The 13,280-nt window shown below is 40.3% G+C and overlaps 1 protein-coding gene across 8 annotated transcripts in view; it reads right to left on the bottom strand.

The window, feature by feature from the left end:
* Positions 1 to 13,280, bottom strand: part of TTC6 (tetratricopeptide repeat domain 6) — a 153,219-nt gene that overhangs the window by 14,006 nt on the left and 125,933 nt on the right. For 7 of the 8 annotated variants that reach the window (XM_050953842.1, XM_050953843.1, XM_050953838.1 and 4 more), the window contains 4 exons: positions 11,276 to 11,425; positions 7,364 to 7,504; positions 6,559 to 6,672; positions 4,627 to 4,746 (listed from right to left, as the gene is read on the bottom strand). In XM_050953842.1, coding sequence (XP_050809799.1) covers positions 4,627 to 4,746; positions 6,559 to 6,672; positions 7,364 to 7,504; positions 11,276 to 11,425 — 525 coding nt within the window. The remainder of the gene's footprint in view (positions 1 to 4,626; positions 4,747 to 6,558; positions 6,673 to 7,363; positions 7,505 to 11,275; positions 11,426 to 13,280) is intronic. The other variant, XM_050953840.1, reaches the window with a different exon arrangement.

Raw genomic sequence — 13,280 nt, 5'->3', positions numbered from 1 at the left:
GGTTTTGGGGGAACATAGCCTTTCTAGTCAGACAATATATTTGATATCTGGGTATTTCCTACAGAGCTGGATGCAATATTACTTCCAGTATTTTTACAGAAACACCTATATTATTGCAATTAAATATACATATTAAAGGGTATGTTATTTTCTGATACACAATCTCATTAAAAAATTCAGTAATAAAAACATAACCTTTTTTCATTCCCTTCTGCTAATGTATTTGTAAACAAGTAAACTGAAGTAGTTTAAAAATAAATGATAGGATTAAACTGAGTGATTCTTTGGTCAGAGTATCCTGTTCATAAGCTTCCAGCTAAAGATGTGTCAATATTCCATTATAAACCACTAGTTTAGAGATTTCTAACTCTTCTTTTAACCAAAATTTGAAATACCTTGTCTGTGTGGTTTTGATATATGAGATTTAAAAGGAAAATGTTGTTTTGATGTTTCTGATATAGGGAAAACATCTTTTAACTTTATAATAAGGAAATAGTTTAAGTCCTTGCAAGGGAAAGTAGGCTTTATACAGTCTACAGCACCTCCCATCAACATATAGACAGGAACAGTTTAGCTTTGCAACAGCACTTGTACTGATGCACTCAATGGAAAAATAGTTCAGAGGGTATTTTCTAGCTCTTCAAACTGAAAAAATAAATATCTCACTCTCTATAGATATTGTAATGAGATGTACACATAGGTACAGAAATGTCCTACAGTAACTCCTCACTTAACATTGTAGTTATGTTCTTGAAAAATATGACTTTAAGTGAAACAATGTTAAGTTAATCCAATTTCCCCATAAGAATTAATGTAAATGAGGGGTTTAGGTTCCAGGGAAGTTTTTTCACCAGACAAAAGACTATATTACACACACACACACACACACACACACACACACACACACACACACACACACACACACACACACACACACACACACACACACACACACACACACACACAGTATAAGTTTTAAACAAACAATTTAATACAGTGATAATGACTGTGAAGCTTGGTTGAGGTGGAGGAGTCAGAGGGTGGGATATTTCCCAGGGAATGCCTTACTGCTAAATGATGAACTAGCAATTGGCTGAGCCTTCAAGGGTTAACTCTCACAGTCTACAAGGCAGCAGGAATGGAGGGAGGGGAGAGAGCATCACAGATAGAAACAGACACACACTGTGTGTATGAGAGACAGTATAAGGCATTTCTCCTTAAAGTGCACTGCCTTGTTAATTAGATCAGCTTGCTGAGGCCGCAGCTGCTGCTGCCAGTAAGCTCCCTCTGTCCTGAGCCCTGTCATGTGTCCCCCCTGCTTTATGGAAAATGGGGTAAGCGAGGTGCAGGAGTAGGGGGGAGAGGAGACACCCTGACATTATCCCCCCTCTTCCTCCTCTCCCCCCTACACAGCAAGCAGGAATCTTGGGGAGCAGCTCCAAGGCAGAGGGCAGGAGCAGCACATGGCAGTGTGGTGAGGGACCAGAGCCAGCTCCAGGCACCAGCCGAGCAATCTCGTGCTTGGGGCGGCAGATTCTACGGGGCGACATTCCGCTCAATCCTAGGGCGGCATGGCCGCCTTTTTTTTTTTTTTTTTTTTTGGTTCGCCGATCCGGCCATGCTGTAGAGGAGGGGAGCGCCTTGCTGGGAGCGGGCTGCACGCTCCGTCTGCCCTAGCTGGTTCCAGGTCTGCAGCAAGCCCGGAAGCACACGTCCTTCCCTCCCCACCACCCGGAGCGGCTCGGAGCCCGCCCAGCAGGCGGTGCGGCGGTTGGCGAGCACCCTACTGAATGAAGCCCTGGCTGCCCCCCTTCTCTCTCTCCACTCCGCTCCGTCCCTCTCCCCTCCACTAACCGGAGCATGTCTGCAGTGCAGGGAGTCCCCCTGCACCCTGGCTCCGGCCGCCCTGCAGGTTTTTGTTTTTTTTCCTGCTTTGCCGCTCTGGCTGTGCTGCAGGGTTCCCCCCCACACACACACTTTGCTGCTCCGGCCGCACTGCATTTTTATTTTTATTTTATTTTTTTTGCTTGGGGCCGCAAAAAAGCCAGAGCCGGTCCTAGGAGGGACAGCTGCAATTTTGCTAGCCTGTTGGGCAGCTGCTGCACAGGGAACTTAGCGGAGTGGGGAGCTGATGAGGGGCTGCCAGTCTACCCTGGTTCCAAGCTCCCACCAGCTAGCTGCAACGGGCTGCTCTTCCTGCAAGCAGTGGACAAAGCAGGTGGCTGCCAAACAACATTAGAAGGGAGCACTGCACAAATTTAAATGAGCATGTTCCCTAATTGATCAGCAACGTAACAACGAAACAACATTAACCGGGATGACTTTAAGTGAGGAGTTACTGTACTATGTTAGTACAAACCTCTCTTTTGTAGCGACAATTTTTTTTACTCGTGTAACTAAAATATTGTAAAATAAAGGCCCATTCCTTACAGGGCTGGACATTCTGTCCCAATCTACCGAAGCACTTAAACGTGTTTAGCTGTAAGCACACAAATGGTTCTAATGAAGTCAATGGCACTGCTCACATTACTAATTTTGTGCACATGCTTAACTGATTGCTGGATCATGACACTTACCTTCACAGATCCAGTAACCACTCCAAACACACCAAGAGACCTGTTATCTACAGCCAGGCACTCACATACCACAGATTGTGCTCCAAGAAGAGAGTCTAGGATACATACCTTAACACATTTAAAACTGCCTTCAACAAACAAGGACACTCCACCAGAGAAGTAGATTTCATCATGGAACAGGCCACCCAAATACCCCAAGACAACAAGCCTCAAGACAGGGAAAAAAACCCTCCAACCACACACCCCTAGTTGTCACCTACCAGCCCACGCTGGAAGCCATACAAGGTATCATTAAGCAATTACAATCCATACTCTATGCAGACCACATCCTAAAATAAATCTTTCCTGAAAGCCCCCTCTCCTGGCCTTCAAACCACTCCCTTACCTTGCCAAATCCATCAAAAGAAGCAAGCTCCCCACAGACCAAGACATATCAACACAAAACAGCATCAAACCCTGCCACAACACATGCAAAACCTGCAGACATATCTTCACTGCTACTATAATCAACAAACCCCACAACACACCTTTCAAGATGCCTGGGCCTACACATGCCTATCACAACCTGTGATGTACCTCATCCAGTTCACTAAATGCCACAACAACAACAATAATTTGGGTGAAACCAGTCACTATGCCGTTGAATGAACTCACATAGAAAAATGATAAAAAGACCATATCACCTGTGGGCAAACACTTTTCAAGAAACCATCATTCCATATCTGATCTAGCAGTCCTCATTCTCAAAAGAAACCTACATAATACCTTCAAAAGATAGGCCTGGGAGCCTAAATTCATAACTTTGCTAGACACTAAAAATCATGGTCTTAATAAAGACACTGAATTTATGGTTTATTACAATAATCTGTAATCTATTAACTTCTCCTCCCCCTTTTTTTGTCCTATGACTGCAGAGGTTTTAACAGGCCACTTCACCTTGATTAGTCTCTTACAATATGTGTTAACTACTTATGATAAGCAATCTGTTCCACAGTGTGTGTAGTTATGACACACTGAGTACCTTTCCTAAACCTGAAGAAAAGATTTGTGTAGCTCAAAAGCTTCTCTTTCACTTTCACCAACAGAAGTTGCTCCAACAAAAAGTATTACCTCATCCGCCTTGTTTCTCTTGCTAGATCATGGCAGAAAACATCTTCCAGGAGTGAGACCTAAAAGATTACCTCCTGACACAACAGCCATAGTACATGTGGGTGCAGGGCCAGCGCAACCCATTAAGCGACCTAGGCAGTTGCCTAGGGCACTAACATTTGGGGTGTGGCATTTTGGGGGAGGGACTTTCCGCCGCCTAAGGTGGCAAAAAAGCTGGCAGCGCTCCTGTGTGAGTGCTCTGAAAGCTCCCTCCAGCAGAACACTAACAAAACTGATTTGTACACCAGATTCTCTAAATTACATGTAGGAAGAATATAATCTTGTGAAAATATTTAGCTACATGGGATGCATTAGGATTTTGAGTCTCTAACGTTCAACTCTCATTTTATAAATCAGTCTTTCTAAAATTCATTCAGGAGTTAACACTTTTTCCTGATCATGTTGGTTCTACTCCATTACTATGAGTCCCTATTCTCCTATCGGGAGCCACTTCACATCAAAATATGTACCATCTGAGTCCCTCCATTGAGCCTCTCTGATTAATTACATTTTGAAGCATAAGACAGATATCTATGCAGTAATTGTTCTGTTTCAGCTATTGCTATGCAAGGTCTACCAAGTGTGAAGGGCTTTTTCCATGCATTTCTAGTGGGACATTTCTGAGTCATCACAAAAGTACTCATCTTTATTCTTGCATCTACGTAGGATATCTATCTTTGAAACAAATAAACAACCCAATTTTGCAGCGTGCCGATGCTGAAATCATTCCTGTCACATTTTTCACAGCCCTGAGCAATGTAGTTAAGCCGACCGAATTTTGTAGTGTAGATGTGCCCTTAGAAATACTGCTAAATTTGCACATTATTCTTCATGTCAGCTATATGAGTCATAAAATAAACATGAAATGTGAAATCTTGTATGTACAAAGAGAATCTTATACCTCTAATGCATTAGAGTAGTCTTCCAGTTCCACATAGAGTAGTGCACGGTTAATTAACACTGTCAAGACAATTTCCTTACTCAATTCAAGAAGAAGAAGAATTCCATAGTCTTTCAAAGCCTAAAAAAAATTCACAAATATTTAATTTTACTGAGAAGCATACTATGATACTTAAGTTTACAATCTAAAGTTCCAATCCTGCAAACACTTATGTCCTATTTTAAGTACCTGAGTAGTCCTACTGATTTCAGTGTGACTACTCAGAGGCTAAAAGTTAAGCACATACTGGACTAGGGACTAAATGATAAAGAGGAACACAATACAGCAGATATTTTCTTCTCACAGTGTTGCCTATACCTCTCCGTACTTCACTCTTTACCTAGATATACCCCTGTCTGCAGAACACAATAGCAAAGAGACTAAGTCTGCATTGAGGCTACAAAAGTTTTATGTTTAGAAATAAAACTGCTATTCTTTCTGTATCTAATTTGGTCTTTCCCATATTTGTGTTTAAATTTTATTTTAATTTTTTAACTTAATTTAGATGCATCAAGCATTTTTAATATAAAGTTAAGAAACTTCTGAAAATTAATTAATGTAAGACTACTGGAAAGTCTTATTAGTCTAGTTTTATTAAATAAATCTCAGTCGAGAGCACAATGGCATAAGTGGAATAGAAATGCAGGTATCAATTCACAAACTTATCAGAGTTGGACAGTATCTCATCAACCCTAAAACAGAAAATAAAGTAGATGCCTGAAGTCAAGTGATAACTAGTGTGGGATAATTAGGACAGTTTAGGCCTTCATATCACGAAAGGCTTCCTGATAGTATTAGGCTGTACAATAGACTCCCAGGGGAAATCCTACTGCTAGTGACATTTAAAACTAGACTAAGCAAACATTGGATTCATCTAAAAGGTCTTTCCCATCCCTAATTCCTGTGAGTCTACATGAGTTGATGGGTCATCTCCACTCTCAATACTATTTATGTTACTTCCTGATGCCTATTGGGATGAGCTTCAAGGACTGGAATAGTGATTCAACAAGAAAAATTGTGTAGTCCCTTGGAGGTGAGGGATGGGGACTGAGGTGTCTCTGGGTAGCAAAGAGAATTGGGGGCAGAAGGCTAGACTGAAGACGTGTAGGCTGGAACAGGTATTTGGGAAGCCTGAAGAGGCAAATAAGTATAGCAGGAAGCTCAGGGTTGTAATGTTTTGGCATCTTTAGAAGCTATATAGGGGTAACACAGTTCCCTCTGGAGCAAAAAGATCTGCAGGGAGGAAGTAATCAAGCAAAAGGCTCTGTGGGGTTGTTGACACCCAAGTCCCACCTCTATGGTGATGAAGTTCCAACCCCACCTCTGTGGACATGCCATCTGTCTTTTTCCCAAATGAAGTGGGTTTTGTGGAGCTTCTGTCCCAATCCTGCTCCTCTGAGCAGTGGATAAGGACAGGGCCACAGGGGACCAGGACCAGATCAATCCCACAAGATAGAGATGGACTCAATTTTTTACAGTACCCATTACTGCCCTAATCTTGCCCTGTTCTGCTTCTATACTCCCCTTCTTTCCTTCCCCTTCTGAACTCCCCTGCAAGATTTTGGTGGGTGGGTGGATAGGCATGTATGTGTGATATGCATATCACAGCAGAAATGCATAAATCTAAACAACACTACATCCGAAATAAGCACTGCAAATGTTAGTGATATAAAGGCCAGATTTTCAACCTGGCCTTCACTGAGTAAATTTATTGTCATGTATACATCCAAGTGTACCCACAAAACAGGTACTTAGACCTTCGACTGACAGCAATGCAGTTGTAAAGGATTGTTGATGCAAAAAGGAAAGCTTGCTACTAATGTTCAGAAACAGTTTATTAGTATTTCTGAATAACTGCATAATCAAGTGTTCTTGAATAAAAGGACATAATACCTTTCCAAAGTCCTTTATTTGGTGATAACAGATTGCTCTGTTGTAATATGCCAAAACGCAGATTTTGTCCAAGTCAATAGTTTTGGTTAAGTCTTCAATGGCATTTTTGTATGTCTGCACATAAAAAACATTGCATATAAAAACACTGTATAATTCACAGCATCATATGTTCTGTCCTAAAGAACACAATAGTATAAAATGTAACCACATAGTTTTACATTTCTTGTCTCTTCATCAGTACTGGAAGGCATTCTCTCATATCAGTTTGTCAATATGGACCAATTATTGCAGTCTTCCCTTAGGTAGGATTTCTACTGATTTCTATAGGATTTTGACTGGACCAAGACTGCACAACTGAGCCTTATTACTTAATGTTTTTGTCATTGTCATGGCTGTATTACTTAGTCAATCATTAATGTTATCTAGCTATATTATTCTTTACCCTCTCTTTGACTCTTTCATGATCACTTTGTATCATCTCCTAACATGGAGAGTAGTTTATTATGGAGCTGCAGTTGCTCCTGTGGCCAAATTCACTTATACGAGCTTCCTCCATGAGTCCTGGAGAGATAAAATCGAGATAAATCCAGCTAGCTTAACCAACCCAACCCACCGTACCCTTGCCAGAACCACAGCATCTCCCACAAAGTTGCTTCCAAGGCGCTGGGGAAACTGGAAGTATGCTATATTGGTGAAATTCCCCACAAGCCTAGGTAGCATTGGTCCCCCAGCTTCTAGCTCTCTCTACAGGTGAATAACAAAAATATTTCATGTACTTCATCCAAAAGATAAAATATGTCTCTACCTTATTGTGATATTTCAAAGTTCCTCTGTAGAGATAGGCTCTCACACTGTTAGGATGAATTTTGATAGCCTCATTACAATTCAGAATTGCCTTGGAGTATCTTCCCTTGCTACCATAGTAAGCAGCACGACTTAAATATGCCTTTATAGATGAAGACAAAAACATGTTGCAGTACAAACACTAACAAAACTTTGATATTATCTTGGACAACCACTGAGTAAAGGTAAGAAATGACTTTTTTCATAAAGAACTTAAAACTTCTAAGTACAGTGGTAATAAAAAAAGCAAATTAAATGAACACTGGATACCTTGGTTATAATCATGGAAAACAACATGAATATTGAAACAAGAAATAACTTATATTCTATTAGACATAAAAATCAAATGCAGAAAAATGATCTTTGGAATACAAAAGGAAAAAAAACAAAAACAAAAGGAAGGACACAAATAAAACAGACTTTAACAAAACAATACTAATGATGTCCAAGTTATCCCTTAAAGGGAAACTACTAAGCTGTTTAAGAACAAATATTACCATTTAGAAATTGTTATTGTGACTTAGGCAGACCAAGCACCAGCTCACACCAAGGTCCCCATGTCTCAAATGAACACTGACAGATAAATAGCTGGAATCTCTCTGGCTCACTTGTGGGTTAATATTAATATGATAAATATTAGAATTATAAGAAAGTGCTTAGTGTTTGGACTCTGTCCAATGCTTATGAGTTGCTGCATGCACTGATCTTCCTTGTAATCTCTGTATTCCATATTGTAATCTAGTATTTGAAGGGGTGTAGTGGGAGCCTGTGTGACTGTACGAATCACCATACAGGAGAGGGACATTAATTAGTGTGAAGAGCTGCTCTTCTATAGAAATCATTATGCCCCTCCCAAAAGAGGAGCCCTATCGATACCAGACAGGCTACAATTGGCTCTTACAACTGGACACTTCCTATATCTGGACTGAGGAATCGTCAACAAAAGGACTAAAGATTTACTGTTGTTTTGTTCTCCTCCCTGTGAAGATGAGTCATGCAAGTGAAGTCCTCCCACCAGCTGAGTTTTGCAGCTGAGAGCATATGGCAGGACAGGAATCAAAACCACAAGCAAAAGGAACTAAGGATCTCTATATTGCTGGGACTCTGAGGGACAATGAGGTTTCTAGGCATAGAGATCATCAGCCGTTAGCATGGAATAACCCTAAAGGACAAAAAGAGCATGCTGATTAGAAGAGCCTCTATTATCTTTTAAAACCTACGACTGTAATTCATTTGTGTGTCTATACTCGCTTGCTTTAATCTTGTAAATAACACTCTAGTTACCTTTTTCCTATTTAATAAATCTACATATAGTTTATTATAGGATTGGTTACAAGCTTTGTCCTTTGTGTGAGATCCAAGGCACAAATGATCTGGGGCAAATGACTGGTTCTTTGGGACTAGACGTAACCTCAATATTGCTGTAATTCTTGGTCTTAAGGGCCATATATAGCAGAGATATGCTCAGCTGAGTGACAAGAGAGACCAGAGGACCCAAGGAGACTGTCTGTGACTTCATTTCAGGCTGTTAATATGCCTGAGGAGTTTGCAATTGGTGCAGTTGGTTGGTGAAATCTAAGTTTAGAATTAATGACCAATTTGGGGTTTGTGTCCTGGTTCTTTCACAGTTTGCCCTGAGGTTGGTACTCACATTCTTGCATCTCCATTGGGAGCAACACAGGTATAACTTGATGGAAAATGTACTCCAGATTTTTTAATATCCATCACCCTATTGCAACAAAACAATAACTGTTTTGTGCAACACAACAAAAAATAATGTGTAAACTCCCTCTGCTACTTTGCTTCAAATAGTTAACTAAAACAAACCGAGAGCACTACGTATTCTTATGGAAATTATGCTACTGGTGTATAGACAGAGAAATAAACAAAATCCTTAAATCTTAATTATTTCTCCATTAGAAGCACAGCAGAAAAATAAACAAGAGTGATTAACACATGAAGAACTTCATAAGAATATAAGAATGGCCATACTGGCTGAGATCAATCATCCATCTAGCTCAGTAGCCTGTCTTCCGACAGTGGCCAATGCAAGGTGCTTCAGAGGAAATGAACAGAACAGGTAATAATCAAGTGACCCATTCCCTGTCATCCATTCCCAACTTCTGGCAAACAGAGGCTAGGGACATTTCAGAACATGGTTTTGTATCCCTTCCCATCTTGGTTAATTAGCCATTGATGGATCTATTCTCCATGAATTTATCTAGTTCTTTTTTGAACCCTGTTATAGTCTTGGGCTTCACAACATCCTCTGGCAAAGAGTTCCACAAATTTACTGTGTGTTGTGTGAAGAAATACTTCATTTTGTTTGTTTTAAACCTGCTGCCTATTCATTTCATTTGGTGACCCCTAGTTCTTGTGTTATGAGAAGGAGTAAATAACACTTCCTTCCTTATTTTCTGCATACCAGTCATGATTGTATAAACCTCTATCATATCCCACCCCCTTAGGCATCTCTTTTCCAAGCTGAAAAGAGCAAGTCTTCAGATTCTTTTTTTGGCCTTCCTAGTTATATTTTTACACTTCAATTACCAGAGTTTATGCTCCTTTCACTTTTGCTCAATAGGATTTAACTTCCACTTTCTAAAGGATGCCTTTTTGCCTCTGGGAGGGACTGGGAGTGGTTGGCTCACGACAAAAGCAACTTTCCCTCTCTTGGTATTGACACTTCCTCACCAATTATTGGGAGTGGACTACATCCATCCTGATTGAATTGGCCCTGTCAACACTGGTTCTCTACTTGTAAGGTAATGCCCTTCTCATCACGTATAATAATGCCGGCATCTGTAATTTTCACACTATGCATCTGAAGAAGTGGGTTTTTTACCCACAAAAGCTTATGCCCAAATAAATCTGTTAGTCTTTAAGGTGCCATCAAAATCAAGAATTGCCTCTCCTCTTGTGGGTTCTAGGACTAGCTGCTCCAAGAAGCAGTCATTTAAGGTGTCAAGAAACTTTATCTCTGCATCCCATCTCAGGTGACATGTACCCAGTCAATATGAGGATAGTTGAAATCACTCATTATTATTGAGTTTCTTTTTATAGCTTCTCTAATCTCCCGGAGTATTTCACAATCACTATCACCATCCTGGTCAGGTAGTCAGTAGTATACTCCTACTGCTATATTCTTATTATTCAAGTATGGAATTACTATCCATAGAGATTCTACAGTACAGTTTGGTTCATTTAAGATTTTTACTTCATTTTACTCTACACTTTCTTTCACATATATTGCCACTCTCTCAGCAGTACGACTTATTCTGCCCTTCCAATATATTTTGTACTCTGGTATTATTACTGTGTCCTACTGATTATCCTCATTCTACCAAGTTTCTGTGATGCCTATTATATCAATATCCTCATTTAATATAAGGCACTCAAGTTCACCTATCTTAGTATTTAGATTTCTAGTATTTGTGTAGAAGCACTTTAAAAAATTGTCTCTTTTTAGCATTCTGCCATTACATGATGTAATTGAATTGGACTCTTTTTCATTTTACTGTTTTTCATCAGATATTTTATCATCTTCCATCCTCTCCTCCTTACTAGGATGAAGAGAATCTCCATTAATAGATCCTCCACTAAGAGATGTCTCTTTTGGAACTACGTGCTCCTCCAGACCTGTTGGCTTTCCCCCAGCCCTTAGTATAAAAGACCTTCCTGCACAGGCTCCCCTTTCCCAAAAGGTTCCTCAGTTTCTAATAATCTAAACCCCTCCTCCCTACACCAACATCTCATTCATGCATTGAGACTCTGCATTTCTGCCTGCCTAACTGGCCCTGACTTCAGAATTCTTTAAAACTGCTCTCAAAGCCTACCCAAAAGAAAACCATCAGAATTGTAAATTTAGTATTACCTGAAAATGTTTTGGATTAATGGCAAGTGCTCGATTGAAATCTTGGATGCACTTAGCTTGGTTGAGTTGCATTCTGCACAGCCCTCGCTGATAAAAAGCATCAGAATAATTTGAGTATACCTTGACAGCAAGACTAAAAGCTTCATAGGCCTAAAAGATGACATAATGGTTTGCATTAATGTAATCCACTTGCACAATTGGTATCATAGGCAGAATATCAACTTTTAAAACCCAGTAATATTTTTGCTTGTGTTTTCACTATTTTACTCCTACTTTTTTTTTTAATTTTAATAGAACATATGAGACAAACACAATAAGTGAAATTCTGCCCTCGTTTAATACTTATCTTACTCCATTTTCTTCAGTGGGACTACATTGGTATAACCAAGGGCAGAATTTGGTCTTGTGACCATAAATACTTAACATACTAAAATTATTTGCTACATTAGAGAACACCTAAAATGTGATTTCTTTAAGGTCCTTCTGCAGATTTTTTTTTCTTCATACTGGAGTATAAAAACACAGATGTTTCTGGGATCTGTTAATGTGATGGCAGTCACATATTCTAAAGGGAAAGAAACCTATTCCTAGTGGTCAGGGTATGCCACGTCAGGTATTTCAGCCACTCCTCACTATCATTTATAACTGTCTTGGAAAAGGAGGCTAACGGAGTTATAAAAATAATATTGCGATACTACTATGTTTGGTGAGTCTCTCAACATTGTAATACAGAGACAAGCTCTTGTCTTCACAACTAAACATCAAGTCAGACAGGGAATTTAAAGTGGCTATGATCTGAAGATTTAGCGATAACCTGGGCTAACAGATCCATTTTGGAGGTAAACCATAAAACAGAAGGACCATTCAGCTCAAATATTACTCCCTTCTCTATCCAAAACAGGACAGTTAGTATGACGGAAGTCCCTATTCCAGATGACATTTCAAATTTTAGTCATATATAATAGTGACACTTTGAACATACTGTAGATATTATTCACTGGTCTTCTGTGACTAAAGAAATTATCAATGTTTATATTGTTATTGTTGAAATAATGCCTGAAGCATGCTAGGCACTATTCAAAAATAGGATTCCTACCTAAGATTATCTGTCTAAGATTCAGTCTTGTAAACACTTATACATTTGTTTAACTTTACTCATATGAGAGGAAGGTTGGCCTGGTACAGGGGTCAGCAACTGGCGGCACATGTGCCAAAGGCAGCACGTGAGCTGATTTTTAGTGGCACTCTGCTACCAGCCGGGGTCCCGGCCGCCAGCCCCGCTCAGCCCGCTGCCAGCCTGGGTGGACAGAACCCCGGGCCAGCAGCGGGCTAAGCGGGGCCAGCAGCTGGGACCCCGCTTGCCGGTCTGGGGTTCCATCTGTCACCCGTGCTGCCTGTCTGGGGTTCCGTCCACCTGCCCTGTAAATGTAAAATGTATTACTGGCTCACGAAACCTTCTCAAAGGTTGCCGACCCCTGGCCTAGTGGATAGGGCACCAAACTGAGACTCAGGAGCTCTGCATACATTCCTGGCTCTTCCATAGTCTTTCTACGTGACCTTGGCAAGTAAATTTAGGCCCGGATGTAGCAAAGCAGGTAGGGATGAACTTTACTGTAAACATGCATAGGCCCATCTCTACTCAGCAAAACACTTAAGCACTTGCTTAGGTCCCACTTATGTCAATGGGACTTATGCATACGCTAAAGTGCTTTGCTGAATAGGAATGAACTTAACAAGTGCTTAAGTGCTTTCCTGAATCAAGGCTTTAAATTTTCAGTTCTTCAGTTCCCCACATGTAAAATGAGCATGATAATAATATTCCCTTTCACCCATGCTTGTCTCTCATGTTTACATAAGAGTGTAAGCTTTTCAGACTAGTGACTATCTCTTACTGTGTTTTGGAACAGTGCCTAGCAATGTACTCCAATCTTGCTTGGGACAGCTAGGTGCTACTGAAATACAAATACATGATGATAACTAATGCTACTGAGGTCAAAGACATTAT

Source organism: Gopherus flavomarginatus, chromosome 5 (genome assembly GCF_025201925.1).
Source record: "Gopherus flavomarginatus isolate rGopFla2 chromosome 5, rGopFla2.mat.asm, whole genome shotgun sequence".
Lineage (NCBI taxonomy): Eukaryota > Metazoa > Chordata > Testudines > Testudinidae > Gopherus > Gopherus flavomarginatus.
The sequence above is the reverse complement of the archived record's forward strand: the minus strand, read 5'-3'. Positions and strand labels throughout refer to the sequence as shown.